This window comes from Typopeltis vanoorti, chromosome 25 (genome assembly GCF_054136105.1).
Source record: "Typopeltis vanoorti isolate ZY-2024b chromosome 25, IOZ_Tvanoo_1.0, whole genome shotgun sequence".
Classification (NCBI taxonomy): Eukaryota; Metazoa; Arthropoda; class Arachnida; order Uropygi; family Thelyphonidae; genus Typopeltis; species Typopeltis vanoorti.
In genome coordinates this window covers 73490455-73509641 of record NC_143573.1, presented here as the reverse complement: position 1 = coordinate 73509641, position 19187 = coordinate 73490455, and the positions used below count along the sequence as shown (strand labels likewise).

Here is a 19187-nt window from a genome sequence, read left to right as displayed (position 1 = left end):
AAAGTCCTATTTATGGTGCCCTCTAATGTTGAAAAGAAGAAAAAAATCATTACAGCTATGTGGGAGTTGCTCTTAGGATGACAGTCTCCCAAATTTTTGGCAAATTAATGCAACAATACTTATTCTGTTTAGAAGAATTCTTCAAAGCTATTGCTGACAAAAAATAATCTTTCAGATCTGTAACAACTCCTAAATAGCACATTTGTTTTCTTCCATCTAATCCTGTGTGAAGGAGTATCCAAAGCGTGGTCTGACAGTCCTGACTTGCCACAGTAATAGTAGCGAATGTATTTTTTATATTCTTCCAGGCGGATGTTAACTGATCTTCCTGTTTGTCCATAGTAGGTCAAGTCACAGGGAACTTCATACACTCCTGGGTGTGCTAAAGGGTGAAGTTTATCCTTAGGCAAGTGGATCAGAGTTGCTAGTTTTAAATGTGGTTTGAAAGTGGTGCGAAGGCCATGTTTCATCAGTACTTTGGCTATCTTTTCTGATGTACCTCTGACATAGGGAATAGAGATGGTCATGTTGTGTTCTTGTGTATTGGGGAGGGAGGAGTAATGGGGCTAAGTAATGAGGAGATATGCACTTTGCATTATGGGATACTAAGGCAAGTGATGTGAAGTCATAAGCTTCTATATACAAGTTACCCCAGTCCTGAAAATAGTTCAGGTGAAACTTGTTTGCCTACACTTGGATGAAGGATTAAACTAAGTACAGTCGGGTCTCTTTTTATGCGGTAGATACGTTCCACAGAAAATAGAATAGCATATAAAAAATTGCACAAAAAAGATCTAACTTACATTGAAAAATTAGGGATAAGTTCCATAAGCAATGAATTAAAATAAAATCGCACTTAAAATAGCATAAGAAAGTTTATAAAAATTCAGGAAAATAAGGATACCTAAGTTTGTTTTAAATCTTTCTTCATTTAATTTTATTGAAAAGTAACAATTTTTTTTACATTTTTTCATCAGAATTATCGTTGCTATTAGACAATATTCAGCAATGTTTGTAAACTGGTGTGAAATCACTTTCATCACAAGAAGAGATAGTCAGTGGATCAGATCTGTATGGTAAAAGCAATGGCTCTTCACCCTCATTCTGTGCTGATTTTTTTCTTCTGACAATGTAATCAGTGATTAAACTTTGCGATCGTGATATCTAGACATACAGTTACATCGAAATTTAAAGGCTCATTCAGAATTTGTGTCATTAACAAGAAAATGATTTTGCAATTTATTGCACAGTTCAAGACTTTCTCGAATTATATTTGTAGTAAGGGGGGACAGGTTTTTCTTCCACTTCACTATCATTTTCTGGATCTTCCACGATATTTAAAATTAAACGACATCCAATAATATCATCATCACTTAAGGCATTATCCACAAGCAACTCATCTATATCATTCTGGCTAAATGTATCAAAATCTTCTCCACCAATTTCATGTGACAAAGTAATGATGTCAGCTGATAATGTAGATGTTTGAATGGTTGCACTGTTTGCAACACATCCAGGCCAAGCTGCTTTCTAGCAGGCATTTAAGTTTGTGGTTTTATTTCAGTGATAGCAGATGCAACATGATTTAAACAGTTAAAAATAGAAAAATTTTTCCAAACGTCAGTTACTGTTAATGAATCATTTTCTAGTTTATCCAATATAAATTAAAAAGTGTGCTTAACATAATATTTTTTAAAAGTAGCAATTATGCCTTGATCTAATGGCTGAATAATGCTTGTTGTATTGGGTGGAAAAAACACTACCTGCACATTTGGATGTTCTAAATGCAGATGACTTGGTGCATTGTCAACAATTAATAAAACTTTAAAATCAAGAGCTTTTTACTTCATATATGTTTCCACTTCTGGTACAAAGCAATTATTGAACCATTCAGTAAATACAGCAGTTTTTCCAAAACTGCTGTATTTACTGAATAGTTCAAGAATGGTATTTACTGAATTGTTACCCAGGCATTTGTATTAGCCATCCAATGTACCGGCAGCTGTTTCAGATCTTTGCCTTTTAGAACATGTGGTCTTAGAGATCGATTTACCAGGAGGGGGTTTCAACATTTGATCCCCTGATGCATTGCTACAAAGTAACAATGTTACTTGATCTTTGCTTGCTTTAAACCCATTTGCTTTTTTCTCAGACTTTGTGATGTAAGTTCGACTAGGAATTTTCTTCCAAAAACAATTCTGTTTCATCAGCGTTAAACACTTGATCGGGACAACATCCACCATCTTCAATAATTTTGGCTAACTTCTCTTGAAAATTTTTGGCTGCTTCTTCATCAGCTGCTGCAACCTCGCCTGTAATCTTCATGCTATGAAGTGCATTCCCTTTTAAAAACCCGGTTAGCCATCCTTTGCCAGCCGAAAATTCTTTATCAGCCTGGGAAGCAGAAATAGATGGTTCCAATTGTTTTATCTGTTCATAAAACTGAAGAGCTTTCTTGTTTAATTAAATAACCATTTATAGGAATTCTTCAATCCAAATTACGAGCGCTTGTTTTTTCTAATAAAGCATCTCTTGACAATTTGATGATAATTGGGCACTTAGTTTTGTGCCAGAAATGACAGATTTTCTTATTGCGACTTCATTCTTTTAAATTGCTCTTATAGTAGATTTGCTTAAATTAAAATGTTTACCGATCACCGTAGATCTCCCTCCTTTTGCTAAGGAATCTAAAATTGCAATTTTCATTTCCAAAGAAATTGCTCTTCTTTGGTGCTTTATTTTCTCCTTTGGGCCAAATTAAATCTTTAAAATAAAATTAGCAAAATTTAGACTTACAATAATGAAAAGACAAAAACTTACTCACGTGCAAAATTAAACTTCACGGACGCTGACTGAAAAAAGATATGCATAAAAAGTGACCCGAGTGTATGTAATTTCTAGGTATCTTTAATTTATGGAGAAAAGAATACTGTAAAAGGAATCAGAGATGATAACAGTGACATAAAAACTGAAGATAAGACATTCTGGATGCTCAGAATAATGACTTTGAAAGAAAGATTATCAAATAAGAAAAGAAAGCAGTGGCAGAAAAGTGGTAGAAACTATTAAAGAGGAGTGAAATCAAGAATATGGTATGTATCCATACTTAAGTAAAAAGTCACCAGAAATTGTAAATATGGAAAGGAGCTGAAGCAGATGATAACCAGAAATGTTCTCATATGAAAGGAAGTAGAAACATTTTATAGTGGTAGATTTGGTCAGAAGAATGAATTCCAGATGACTGGAGAAGACTTCTCATAGTATTCATTTATAAAAAGGAATATAAAACAATGTGAGAATTACAGAAGAATTTCCCCACTGAGTCTTCTAAGTAAAATTTATGCAAGGTTATCTGTGAAGAGGCTAAGAAATAGTGTGAAAGAAAATCAAGAAACAGAGCAAAATAGATTCAGACCACAAAGGATGTCAGAATCAGATTTTCACTTTAAGATTAACAGCAGAGAATTTGTGAGGGAAATAATAATAGTGTGTATATTTAAGTTTTGTAGATCTAGAAAAGAAATATGACAATATACCATTAACTAGCCTTGATGTGTATACATACCAATTTACATGGTTGAAATATATATTTTTGATATAATTCATCCATGTGGCTGTTTGACAGTTAAAAAACTGTTCAAAGCACTAATTATATGGCATAAAAGACAAATAATACAGAGCAATATAGTTTATATTTAAGTTTTAACTCAGCAGTTAGAATTTAGAGGTTCAGGAAAGCAGTTTGATATAAAATCAGGAGTAATATAATACAAGAATAAACACTATCTCCACTCTTATTCATAATCTACATGGATCAAATTAGGAAGAAAAGTGACATTAAATCTGACATTGAAATCAGAAGTATTCAACTCAGCTGTATACTTAATTCAGATGATATCACACTCCTAACTAAATCCAGTACAAGGCTGCATGTTTTTTCACTGAACTGAATAAATGCTGTAACAAGTTTGGTATGAATATGCTATGAAAATAGGCAAGCACATGGAAGACATCTCATTGCAATCTCAATGTGAACCTGTAGAACAAGTTCAACATTTTAACTGTTTAGGCATAATTTTTAGAGAGAATGGAAAATTAAATAGAAAAATAAAATTGAAAATGGAAAATTAAAGCAAATACAGATAATGAAATAAGCATGGATGGCATGGTCAACTGAATAAATGTATGCACAATTAGAGAGTGCACAAGACAGTCTTCAAACCAATTTTAACTTCTGGATCCAAGAGTTTGGATTCAACATAAAATGGGTGATAACACAACTATCAAGCACAGACAGTGAGAAAACCATTGATGATTCTGAGAAAAATTAAGGGAGAGAATTAATTGCAATAATAGCAGAATCATATTAAAAATGAAGATATCAGAAAGGAACTTAAGACTGCTAGCATTCAAGAACATGTGAACAAGCTAATATAATGCAGTATGGCCACTTGAACAAAATGGGAGATAAAAGGTTAGCAAAAGAAATCAATACAAGGATGGATGGCAGAAAAAGGCTACGTAGACTGATCCATTTAGTAGTTTCTTGCAAGACTGAATTATAAGATCTGACAATATTGGAAGCCTAATAAGTATTTAATTTAATCATACGTAACCATCACAGATTTCTGTTCTCCCATTGGGGGTATACTGGGAATCTGACAATGACACTTGGCTTGAAAAAAGTTCAATATATGGTCTAAAAACAGGTTTTCAATATTTTTAACCCTTAATCTGCCTACTATACTAATACTAATATATTATAGAGTTTTTTCTGGATAAGATTCACATTAAAAATCACCAAATGAATGTAGAATTACTTGGTATCAGGGAAGTTACAATATAGTCACCATCACTGAAGACATAATTTGACAGCTTCCAAGGTAAACATAATAGGATTTAGAAAAAATTCAGAATGGATGAACAGAAAGAAATCCAAATGGAGAATACACTAAACTGTAAGTGGTTAGGATTTCCAGAGCAAATTCACCAATGTTAACCCCAATACAACTGAAAATATTTGATTAGGTTTTGTGTTCATCTGATCAGTAGATCAGCAGTGATGAACTTAGAAAAACAAACGTTATGATATTCAGCTTTCATAAGATGAACAGCATTTGAAACAATGCTTCTTGGACTTTCAAAATATGTGGTGGAAAGAGTCATTATAAATAAATAATAAATTAATTAAATGTAAGGTTCTGCACTTTAGATCTTGGAAACGTAATGCTGTATATCATATTGAAGGCATTGTATTACAGAAGGTGGAAGAAGCAAAGGATCTTGGGATATTGGTGGACAAGGACATATTGCAAAAGTGATAAAAGCAGCACAAAGAAATGACGGTACTTAGAAGAATATTGACAACTGGAGATAAGGATGTGGTCATTCCACTGTACAAGGCTTTGAAATAGACCACATCTGGGCTAGTGAGAAGTGATTTGTTCAACTGCATTTCTAGATGAGAAGCAAGCCCTGGAAAAAAGTTGAGGTGGAATACTGACTATGAAGACAGGTTGAACAAATGTAATTTGTGACTCTGGTAAATAAGCAAAGGAGTAACATATTGAGACATATAAATTATTAAGAGGAGTTTATCAGATAGATACTCAGGATATTTTTCAAAGGGTCAAAGGAGGGAACAGGATAGTGACAAGATGTTATTCTTGGAAATTATATAAAGATGCAGTGCATAAGAAACGGGGCATGCCATTTTTGCATGGAGAATGGTTGGTGAGTGGAATATTTTGCTGAATGATGTGGTGAGTGCACAAACATTGAACCAATTTAAGATGAGGTATGATAGATATTATCTCTGTGAGAATGCATCTTACTATTGCCTCCCTTGATGAGTCTTGACTTCAGGAAGTGTTTTTATATTAATAATACCAAAGAAACCGAATACTCCAAAACCACTTTTGTCAATGTAATGAATATCATTTTTGCCTTTTGGTCAAAATCAGGCATTCAGTTGCAAAACCTGAGTGGATAGATCAGATAGATAGCTAATTCAGTGATCATGATCATGGTGATAGGCAACTTCACATACAATATATATGTGAAGTTGCCTATATTATATATTCATATATAATATTGGCAATATAATAATATGAATATAGTTGCCTATATTCATATATATATATATATATATATATATATATATATATAGATGAAATCATATAATTCACAATTTGAAATAACTGGATAGCCAGAATTAGTATAAAATTATCAAAAAAGTTTCTAAAAATCAAATAAAAGAAACTATACTTACATAATAAACAGCCATAGAGACACCAACATATCATTATTAGAAGGAAAACAAGATAGGAAACAAAATACCTATGATTACCAACACCTGGAACAAAGATGAATGTCGGAGTTTAAAAGAAAGTCTTTATCAACTATCCATATACTTTTTCTTCAATCATCATTTATTCATACCTTCATTATAATTATTAAAAAAAATGTAATCTACTAATTTAGAAAAAAGGCAAAAAAAAAAAAAGTGCTCCTCTGACACTTCATACATCTTCTAAGTCAATATGCAAGATGCTGATCACTTTTTGTGTGTGTTTAATGGAGGATTGCAGTCAGGAGTGATTATTAACTTTTTATTTAATTACCATTAGCCAGTGTTCTGTTTTTGTCACTAAGGCATTTTTACAGACACAAGAATATGAAATATGCAAGTGCAGCAAGGTAAGCACAGACTGAATGCCAAAAATTAGTTGCTTCCCAAAAGATATATTTAATCTGAAATTTGTTCAAGCCTTACCAAAAGTTAGTTACCTTTATTGTTCTCCAAAAGATTTTCTCCATCATCACTTAGATCATTCTGATGTCTACAGCGTTAAGAATCTTGCTGCTACAAATGGAAATTTCTTGGTGAAACTAGAAAATAGCAACTATTCAACTGGATGAGGAGAGAAAATATCCCCAATATTTATACTGCATCCACTATAGTTCAGACCATTGCAATGATACTGACCACTGATATTTAAAAATTTTATTACACGTCATAAATCTGAGAGATGTTTTAGCGTCTGCCACAGTTGTACAATATTCTACAAAATTCCACCAAAAATCTGGAAGACCATCAGTGGAATAATCGAGATCTCCCCATCGAACTTATAGAGGACACCAGTGGATTACAGTAATGCTACTTTGAACTCAGTTCACCTGTTGTGGATGCAATCACATGTATATCTCATATTCCTTGTGTCTATGAAAATGCCTTGCTCAAGGCTAATACTGTTTAATAATAAGTAAATAAAAATGAATTATTATCATAGGTCATCTATTTCTTTTTTTTTTTTAATTTTAAAATATGGGTAAAGTAATAATAGCTTAGTACTCTATAACACTTTGGACATTTATCTGAAAATTAACATGCCACATGTCTATCTGGTGTGAAGTGGAGGTTAACAGAATGAAATATATGGTGGGGTATTGCTACAGACCTGGTGGCTCAGTTGCAGGGGACGAAGAAATGCAGCGCCAATTTAGCCTTATGGGTACCAAGCGAATGATCATTATGGCTGACCTTAATTTTCCAAATATTGATTGGGTAGAAAAGAATTCTCATGATAAGAAAGAAGAGGAATTTATTGAATTTTGCGAGACAACTTTCTCAAGCAGCATGTGAAACAAGGAACTCAAGGTCAAAGAGTGTTGGATTTGTTCATAGCGTCAGAAGGGATCTCTGTCAAGAATATGGCTATTTTACCACCAATTGGTGACAGTGATCATGCTGTACTTTCTTGAGAAGTATTTATTTGTATTGAAACTCCTATTAAAACAGGTTACATGCTGAACTACAAAGCTGGAAATTATGATCAACTTAGGAGCTATCTTTGGTCCCATGGTATCAGTTATTAAATGGGAAAAATGTCAGCAATGCATGGGGATCTTTGAAAAAGTGCTTGAATGAGGCAGTATCTCAATGTATCCTTAGTGTTCAAAGAATAAATAGGCTGGGAGTGAAATGGATGTGCAACATTATTAAGCAGAGATCTACAAAAAGAAGATGATGTGGAAAGAATATCGTGAAAATAAGAGTGAGAGGAGTTATGAAAAATAACTCAGGTCAGAAAAGTAACGAGTATTGTGAGAAAAGCTAAAACTGAGTATGAAACGAAATTGGCCATGCAGGCTAAAGGCAATCCAAAAGAATTTTATCATTATGCCACAAGCAAAAGAAAGAATGAATGTGGAAGAATAACTTTATTGAATGCATATGGTGCTTGAGTGTCAGAAGCTAAGCAGATTGTTCAGATAATGAGTGATGACTCTGCTAAGATATATCAACCAGGTGTATGTAGCATGGTGCACAGTGCTACTGCTACATTAGATGAAGAGTTAGAAGTTCAGGAAAATGAGGTTGAAGAGCTGTTGCATAACCTGGATAAGAATTTGCCAATAGGGACAGATGGAATATCAGCCAGTTTGCTAAACGGATGTTCAGCCCAATTGGTTAGGCGTTTTAACACATTTGTATAACTTGAGTCTCAGCTCAGGAATGATACTACAGAAATGGAAGGAATGTATATAGTTCCATTGTATAGGGGTGGTGCAAAAGCAGATGTGTCTAACTACCAACCTATTAGTATCTCTGATGTGGTAGTGAAGATTTTGGAGAAGTTGGTAAGAACTTGCATACAGAAATGGGTACACAAACATGCTATACTCTGCAAGGAACAGCATGTGTTTACTAAAGGAAGGTCATGTTTTAGCAATTTGTTCGTATTTTATGACAATGTTATGACCGAGTTGGATAAAGGGAATGGATACACTACGATAATGTTGGATTTTTCTAAGGAATTTGATAGGATACCACATGAAAGGCTGTTTCATAAACAGGAGAATATGGGATTGGAATATAAACTCTTGACTCGGATTAGGAGATGGTTGACAGACAGATATCAAAATGTGGTATTCAGTGGGTGTGAATTTGCCAGATTTAAGGTAACCAGTGGTGTACCTCAGGATTCAGTACTTGGGCCATTATTGTTCAATCTATATATTAATGACATCAGGCAGGGTCTATCATCAGATGTGCAATTGTTTGCAGATGACAAAGATAGGCAGGGAAATCAGGGATGCTATTGATATTCAGCAATTACAAAATGATTTGAATAGACTGGAAATTTGGGCTAACAAAAATGGCTGTCAGTTTAATGTTAGTAAGTGTAAAGTTATGCACTTTGGCATGATTAGAGTTCCAGCGGCATATTATATTAGCAGGGTTATGCTACAAGAAACTAAAGAGGCAAGAGATCTTGGTATATTGGTGGATAAGAATTTAAAGTTCAATGGTCACATAGCAAAAGTTGCAAATACAACTCAGAGGATAATTGCGATGTTGGAGTGAACCTTGACATGTAAGGATGTCATTTTGCCTCTTTATAAGGCTTTGATAAGACCACACCTGGATTATTGTGCGCAGATTTGGTCTCCCAGGTTCCAAGGGGATAAAGAAGCTGTGGAAAGGGTGCAAAGAAGAGTTACAAAGATTATATCCGGATTATACAATTTAGATTATGAGGACAGATTGTGACATCAGTATATGTGAGTATATGTGGATTGCAGACTCTAGTTAACAGGAAAAAGAGGGGTGATATGATAGACGTATATAAACTTTTGAATGGGTGTTATAGGATTTAAATTGATGAAATTTTTCGTTATATGGAAGGTGGGGGAGAGAACATGGGGGCATTCATGGAAGTTAAGTTTGTTCACATCAAGAAATTGGTAAGAGCTAGGTTTTTCTCCCAGAGAGCAGTGAGTGAGTGGAATAATTTGCCCTCAGGGATAGTGAGTGCATCTAGTGTGAATGAATTTTAGGGAAGGTATGATAGCTGGTTTGGTGATTTATAGCCTCCCTCGACGAGTCCTTCACTCCCTGGAGGTCTGAGATAATAATAATACCAACACAAGGTAAATTTCTTCAAGAACAAGCTAAAATTATTAAATTCAATTACTACAAACAGTAAACACAATAATGATAAAAACAGCTACAATACAAACCAAGACAAATCCATTGCAATTCTTAGTACTGAAACAATCTGCATCACACATGCACAGTTCCAATTGCAAGCCTCACTGTTCACTGACCTCACAAAGGAGGTCATATAGCATGTCTTTTAAGACAAGGGATATGAAATTGACCACATATAAGTATCATAGTTTGTTTTTGTTGCTGGATGGTAGTGCATACCATCTCAATAGAGATGTTTCCTTGAATTTGTATAGGTAACTGTTGTACAAATTTGAATCAAAGACAAAACTAACTTGCACATCTTCAATATATTATCATCAATTTCCTATGTATCCCCAAGGGGTGTTCAGACTACTATCTCCTATCCAAAATTTTACTCCAAATTAGTCTATTACTTGTCAGCACACCAATATTGTCATATCTAACATTTCATGTTTCTAAGGCACTTGTGACTAAATCAATTCACCTAGACTTTGTTCTTCCTTTAGGTCTCTTTCCTGCCATCTTGGCATTAAATGCCTGTTATGCTAACCTCTCTTCATTCAGTGAAGAAAGGTTATTTCATTCTATTTAAGTGGCCAACACCACCTTACATTATTGCTAGCCTGGATGGCCAAGTGGTTAGCACATCTGCTCTCCAGCCAAAATGCTGCGGGCTTGAATCCCGCACATGGGCATGGATGTTTGTGATTTTGTGATTGTCTATGGAAAAACTAGTGGTAGTGGTCGGCGGTAGATGGCAGTGGTGTAATTGCAGTGAGTTAGTGGATTGAGTGGTGGAGACAGAGCTATAGAACAGGTGCCCTCCCTTGATGAGTCTTTGGACTCCCTGGAGGTGTCAAATAACAATAAGAATAATTAAATCTGCAAACACATTCTGGAATGCTACTGATGTCAAGTTCCTTTCTACTATCTTCATTTTTAATATGATTCTGCCATTGATACCATCCATTCACTCCCCAATTCTTTTCAAAACCCTCACATCTGTGGTCTCAAGTCTTTGATCAAGTGCTTTATTTCTACCCAACTCTCAGATCCATAACTTAAAACTAGTTTGAACACAGTCTTGGATTCTGCTAGTTTCATGTTTTGGCTAATTCTCTTTTATTCCATATAAATTTATTCAGCTGGCTACCCATCATGCAGCTCTGATTATTCTGTTGTCTATTTCCAGATTTAACTTGCCATTTTCACTAAAAACTGTGCTCTAAATAGCTGAAACATTTTACTTGTTCTACAGGCTCTCCATTCAGAATGCAGTTGATGTGTTCAATAGGTCTGCCTATTTTCATAGTTTTGGTGATTTTCATACCAAATTTCTTATAGCTGTTATTCAATTTAGTTAGAGAATCCTAGAGAGTTGGACTACATGTGTTTAGGAGTACAACATCATCTGATTAAAGCAAAGAATTAAGTCTGACATCTCCAATTCTAATATCAGACTTAATGCCACTTTCTTTCATGATGTGATCCATATAGATGATGAATAAGAGTGGAGATAATGTGCATCCTTGTCTTACCCCTGATTTTACATCAATACATCTTGCTGTATTTCCTTCAATTTCAACTAGCAACTTAAACATAGACTATGTACTGCTCTGCATAATGTTCCATTTATCCCACATAATTTAGTGTTTTGTAAAGCTTTCTTATAGACATTGTCATATGCCTTTTCCATATCTACAAAGCTAAAGTAGATATACAGATCATTATCATATTCCCATAATTCCTTAACAATCTGTTGTAAATTGAAAATCTGATCTTGACAACCTCTATTTGGTCTGAACCCATCTTGTTCTTCTCCCAGCTTATCTTCCACAATTTTTATCAGCCACTTTTCAAGTATGCTTGCATCAATCTTAACTGGAACACTTACAAAAATTCCTCTGCAATTCTCACATTCAGTTTTATTCTCCTTTATTTTATTTTATTATTATTTTTTTTTTACAGATGGGTACTATGAAAGCAGTATCAGATTTGATTTAAATCATGCAAAAGAAGCATTTAAAGTAGAAGTCAGAAAGAAATTAAAAAGTCTGGAGAGAACAAGAAGAGAATTTGAAGAACTGTAGGAAGAAACAAAAATATAGAGTAATAGAAGTAAAGAATACTAAGTAAAGCAACAAGAAGGAAAGACTGTAAACGATTATGAGAATAAGCTATTCAAATGGCAGAGAAAAGAAGAAAAATGAACCACCTTCAGAGAAACAAAGAAAGGGTTAGACAACTGAGTGCAGATTTTCAGAGACAGGCTAGGAAAGATAAGAAAAAACATCTAAACAAAAGGTGAAAGGAAACTGAATAAAGCAATATAACAGGTAGAACAAGAGATCTGTTTAGAAAGATAAATGAAGTTACAGGGAAGTTTATCCCTAGATTAGGAGTTGTAAAAAGTAATTTGGTAAAATGTTTAATAGAAGAAGAAGCAGTGGAAAAAAAAAAAGATGGAAAGATTATGTAGAGGATTTGTACAAGAAAGATAATAATACTGAAGGAGAATTTGAAAAGGAGAGAATCTGTTGAGAAACCTATGATAATGAAAAGTGAAGTGATATCAGCAATGGAATTTGAGCTTTTCCAAAAGGAAAAGCTCCTGGAGTTGATGGAGTGTCAGTGGAATTGAGAGTAGCTAAGGATGAAGTAGTGAATATATTGATTGAAATTTGTCAACAGGTTTGGAAGAAAATATACTGGCTTAGAGATTGGAAAACAACAGTATTTGGCCCAATTCCAAAAATATCAAATCCCAGAGATTATCAGAATTATACAACCATCGCTTTAATTTCACATGCAAGTAAAGTTTTGCTATAAGTGATCCAACAAAGGCTGAAGCCATATGTGAATAGAGAAATTCAGAAGTATTCATCTGTTTTAATAATGAAATATTGTACAATTGGCATATTGAAAAGAATTATAAAACTGGAGGAAAACTTGCATAAAAATCTTTATCAGTACTTTTCATATAAGTTCACAGAATGACATTGCCATTTTGTGATCTTATACTGATAATACCTATGATCAAAATACTCATGAGCAGTACAAAGTACAAGCAAGAAGAGTGACTAGGTGAAAATTTCATGCTAACAAAGATTATGTGAGTTTTCACCCAGTTTTATAATTCTTTTGAAGTATTCATCTGTTTTATTGATTATAAAAAGGTTTTAATAATGAAATATCGTACAGTTGGCATATTGAAAAGAATTATAAAACTGGAGGAAAACTTGCATAAAAAGTTTTGATTGCATTGATCATAACAGACTGTGGATTGTAATGAGATCAAATGGAATACCTGAGCATCGAATTTTGATAAGAGAGCTGTATGACAACCAAGAAGTTTCAGTAAAAACAGTAAATTCAGTAGAGAAATCCCTCTAATTCTTACCTTCAGCTTTATTTCCTTTTTACAGGTGGGAACTACCTGTAAAACCTTCTGATCAGGCCTTATTAATTATGCAGATTTAACTACTGAATAACTTTTATACTCCATATTTGAGCTTTTCTAGTCAAATATCATCTACTCTACATTTCAGGTTTTTTTACAGTTTTTTCAGACTCAGATACTGATAGGTATTCCTGATTGCATTCTTGAACCTTTCTTAACACTGTAGTATCTCCTTGTTTCAGTTAACAATCTTTGCAGGTAATTACTCCAGATATTCAGCATATATATGTGTGTGCACGTGCATGCTGAAACAAGATATACTGAAATACCTCTGAGTGATGAAAGATAACATGAATGGTAGGAGAATGAGATATAGTTGACAGCAAGTAGTCTTTTGATTCAATTTTGAAAGCATGTGATTCACTACTTACCACACTATTCTTGTATCTGTATGCAATATTTTACTCATGTTTTTAATGGTAGTATATCAAGTTAGGGAGTTTTCAGTGACATGAATTTTATATAAAAGAAAGAATTTACATTATATTTTGTAACAAAGTGTAAATGAAGGAGACAATAGAGAGAGTGGAAGAAAACAAACATACCTACGCAATTTCCAACCCATGGGCAGTGGTGATCAAACCTTGCAATGCAACGATCACAAACAGAACAATGTTTAGAACGCAAAGGACGTCGTACAAGGCAGGTACTGCAAAAATACATTGGATCAAAGCCATTTCTTTCTGCTAGCTCAATAATGGTCTAAATTGAAAGGAAAATTTATGAATATATTTTACACTTCTGAAACAAGCATACTACAAGTTTATTTCATCTACTGAAAGTAATATATTTAAAACTTCAATAAAGTTTCTTGATAATTAACATAATATTATCCTCGTATCACTTTAAAATAAGAAAAATACTGTGCAAAACAAACACTGCATCATTTTTACTAGTTCAATAGATGTTTAGAAAGATTAATAAAAAAAAATATCACTAGTTATCACCCTCACTGAAAATATCACAATATGAAAGTTTGTTTTAATTTTCTATCACATTTATTTTTACAAATGAGAAATGAATCACAGAAAACTATATTTTATTCAGCATATACTATGGTATAGTGCAAAAAAAAGTACTGAACTTTGACACACCCCTTCAGTACATATGCTATGAGATATGCTGTTCAACTGCATGCATGCTAATAGAAGAGAACATGTAGAATTCATGACATTATTACATTCAGCTGTAAGGATGGTGTTGACGTTGGAAGAAAAGAAAAGTTTATTGTTGAGCATTATTTTAGTTCATATACAGTTGGTAGAGCAAATGGTCCAAGCCTAAGACATGTTTGTGAACAGTTTATTTGTCGTTTTGGTAAGTGCGCCCCAAGCAATAGTGTCATCATGGCCTTAATCGAGAGGTTCTGACATACCAAAAGTGTTCTGCCACAATGCAAAGACATTCGGGGAGACCACAAACTGTTAACACAAATGAGCATCATGGGCATGCGCTAGGGCAAGTCTCCGAAAGGCACTTAATGCCAAGCAGTTGTAAAACTTGGATACCAAGGTGGACACTATAGAGAATCCTTAAAGAACTAGGTGCCTTTTCTTGTGTCATTCAGGTGGGTCAGTGTTTAACAGCAACAGATTATGGGGCACAGCAAGAATACTGTACACAGCTGCTGGCCAATGTCTACGAAGATCTGTCCTTCCTCCATAATGTTTGGTTCTCAGACAAAGTGCATTTCCATCTAAGCGGTCATGTAAACAGACAAAATCTACAAGTTTCTTGGTTTCTCGAGACCTGAATTCGTCCAAGAGAAACCACTTCACAGTGAGGTCAACTGCAAGGTGTGCAGTTTCCAGCCATAGTGTAAATGGGTCCCCTACTTCATTGAAGAGGGGTGGTGTAACCATGACCTTGAATAGCAAATGCTACATTAAGAATGTGTTGGTTCCGATCACCCAGGATTTGCATAGGATGTGTCATGCAAAAAAAAAAACATTCCATTTTGTGCACAGGTATTCCAAAAGGATAGAGCAACCTGTCACACATCACGTGGTTCTAGAGCCTATTTATCAGAACACTTCTCTTGGAGGCTCATTTCAAGGTTCACATAATTCCCATACTTTTTACATTCTCCTGAACTCACATCACTTGATGCCTTCATTTGGGGTATGTTGAAGGAATGGGTGTTCCACCATGACCATGTTCAAACCCTTGATGAAATAAGGGATAAAATTACATGATGTAGCTAGTAGATGCCTCAATCCTTGTTCTCCAAGATGACAGAGAACCTTCACATGCGCTACGAAACCAGTTTTGAAACACAAGGTGCCCATTTCAAGTAAGTAATCTACTATCATTGATGCTTTATTCAACCAAGCTTCCACCGATGGTTGTGGATGTATGTATCATCATGTATAAACATATATTTCTTTGTTAACAAACCCGTTTATTCCATAACATATACCGTTAGTTATTCAGTGCTGTTTTTTTGTGTATGTGTGCCATACTGTTTATTAAATCCAGTAATAATATCAAAGCAAAAATCACTTTTGAAGCCTGTGCAATAGTTTTGATAACTGTTTCATTAACTATAAAAATCTTGCATGCACTAGTTTTACTTTAGTTCGTTTTGATGTTTTTTCCAATAATGAGATGCAGCTCTAAATATGAATTTAATTTAATTATAATCAGCAAATCAAATGATATTCTGAATCTGAATCAGAGCTTTCAGAGAGAGAGAGAGAGAGAGAGAGACAGACTATTCTATAGTGATACATATGTCAAGAAACCAACAATGAATATCTTAATATCATTATCTTTACTTCATGTGAATGTCGAATTATTTTCACGGTACTGATTATAACACAGAATGATAAGAAAATAATTAACATTTATTAACTTTTAGCTGATATTTCGCTGGTATTATATCCAGTATCTTCAGAGTACAAGACTAGTTTGTCACAGTACACAAAACAACAACAATTTGGTTTAACAGTGGGACTAGTTTAAAAAAATTGTACCAGATATGAAAAAATTGTTTTGTGCACTGTGACAAACTGTTCTTGTGCTCTGAAGTACTAGATAAAATATCAGCAAAATATCAGGCTAAGTTAATAAATATTAATTATTTTATCATTCTGTGTTGTAATCAATACCATGAAAATAAATTAACATGTATTGCCAAGACTTATATATAAGCCTTTCCACATGTTCATGTGCAAACTTGGCTTACACTTGAAAAAAAGAATTAAACAGGAATATAATTTCTTGGCAAATAAAACTTACTTTGTCACTAAGCAAAAAAAAAAAAAAAAAATCATCTTTCTACAGCTATCGCTTATGCAAAATGTAACTTTCTGACATGGGATCACTGTGGTATTGTAAAGGGGACTCTTGCTCTCTTAAGGTTTCTACCTGGTCTCTGAAGAGAATCAACACTTAAAAACAACTGTCAGGACAGAATCTTAACCAAAAGCATTAAAAGGGAAACAAAAGACACTAGCTCTACACTGGAGCTTGTAAGTGGTGCAACACGAGTTCCTATATCAAAATACAACTGAAATCTAGTGCAATATGAAAGTACAAATAAAATGTAAAATATGCTGCCTATATAACTAAGGTTCATATATCCAACTTAGCAATTAGGAGTGGACTGGCAAATCAGCTACTCAAAAAGGTTAATAAAACTAGCAAGAGATACTATCAGTTGGCTTATAGAATGCCCATACTTTGGCTCCTGGAAAGTTAGATTTGTTTTGCAAGAAGATGGAGCAATAATAATGCAGCATCCTTGGATAATAAGCAGAGATGTACTAGACAGGATCAGTGAAGATGAAATTTTGTATTTTGCACTTTTCCCAGATCACCTGGTCTGGGAAAAGTGCAAAATACAAAACAGGGATTGGATTTCTTCTCAGTAAAAAAAAGCAGAGAACCATTATTAGAGGAACAATAAATGAAAGAATGATAAGGGCAAGGTTTGTAGCAGGACCATTCAACATCATAATGATCCGTATCTATTCACACTCATAAGAAAGTAGTAAAGAAGAAATAGAATTATTCTAGGAATCAGTACCGGAGGGAGGGAGGGGAGAGAGAGAGAGATACTTGTCATCGAAGGAGACTGGAAATGATAATGAAGGAATGGAAAAAAAAGTAATGGGCAAATATAGATATGGAGAAAGTGATGAAAGAGGAGAAACAATGCTTGAGTTCGCCTTGAAGTACAGCATGGTAGTTTGCAACAAAAAATTCCTTCAAAAAGATTGCAGAAATTGGACATAGCAATTACCTGATAGGAAAATGAAGCGCCTGTTATATATTACAGTGATGAGAGATAAGCCACACCAGTATAGCAGTGTCAAACATTCCAAGAAGAAGATACTGAGTCATATTATAGCTTAACAATCACAAATAAAAACAACAAGAGAAGGCACAGTTTCAAAGTGAAAGAGATTCAAGAAAAGAGTGACAGGAATGGGCCTGAAGACAAGAGGAGATGGATTTAACATGAGACAATGAAATTATTCAAGAAAAAAGAACATAAAGATTAAGATATATTTCCCTAGAAATGGATGAATGGTACAAAGGGAAATGTAATGAAGTAAACAAAGCAGAAAGGACAGTGCAAAGTGGTTAAAGAAGAACTGAGAAGATATCAATAAATACAATACAGTAAACTCTTGATTTAATGGACTATTAGAGGTTAAGAGTTCTCCGTAAAATCGAAAGTCCATTAAATCGCGAATCTTAGGAATAGTATCGAAAATAAAACACTTTCAGTGGTACAGTATTAATATATTTTAATGAGAACATTTTTATGTAAATACCATTTTACTGAGGATTGGCTTGAAAAAATCATCGCGTTTCAGTTGCTTTCCACTTTTATACTATTTCTTAATAATTAACAATCGAAATTGCCGAAAATGTTCATAATAAGCAATCACCTCTGGATCTGAAGATGCGCCTATGAATGAGATGATGTCATCCATGTGTTCTCTAACCACCAATAGTTTCAGACCAGCTGGAACCACTTCTTTTTCTTCCTCACTGTCAACCTCCTGATTGCCCTGTAGAACATCTTCAGCAATCTCTTCCTGGCTGAGAATTTGGTAGCCTGGGTCACCCTCGTCAATGTCTAGCCATTGTTCGATGTCATTCTCACTGACATTATCACCAGCTCGCATTTCAAAACCTCTGAAATGATATTCTGGTTCACTCCAGTTCAGTAACTTGGTCCAGCCATTAGCCAATGTTGTAGTCTTTATCTCCTTCCAAGCGGCAGCAAAATTAAAGATGGAGGACTTGATGTTGTATGCACACAAATTTTGAAGTGTCCTGGCTCCTCTTGTATCTTTTTGGGATTGTTTTCATTCTTCAAGACAACCATAACCTCTTCAAGAAACTTCTTCTTATACAACCTCTTGCAGGCAACAATGAAGATACATTTTATTTTTTCCATTCCTACTGACCAACTTCTCAGCATTAGGATGGGCTGATGCATTATCTAGAAGTAAAACAGCTTTTACATCTTTAGGAGAGATTTTCAGGAGACCTCTTTTTGGTAGTTTTGCACTTCAGATTTGAAGTGATTGAAAAACCAGTCGGAAAAAATCTCACTTGTAAACCAGGCATTCCGTGAGTTGGAATAGATGACAGGCAACCGGTTCATAACATTCTTCAAAGCGCGAGGCTTTCGTGCTCTTCCGACTATCATTGGCTTAAGGCGATGTGTGCCATCGGCATTAGCACAAAGTAGAGCTGAAATGCACTCCTTGTTTAATTTGTGGCCAG

At 34.4% G+C, this 19187-nt stretch overlaps 1 protein-coding gene across 1 annotated transcript in view; it reads right to left on the bottom strand.

Annotated features, from left to right (window-relative positions):
- Positions 1-19187, bottom strand: part of Hip14 (palmitoyltransferase Hip14) — a 242982-nt gene that overhangs the window by 47890 nt on the left and 175905 nt on the right. The window contains exons 10-11 of the mRNA XM_090414298.1: positions 13985-14141; positions 6272-6355 (exon numbers count right to left, since the gene is read on the bottom strand). Coding sequence (XP_090270424.1) covers positions 6272-6355; positions 13985-14141 — 241 coding nt within the window. The remainder of the gene's footprint in view (positions 1-6271; positions 6356-13984; positions 14142-19187) is intronic.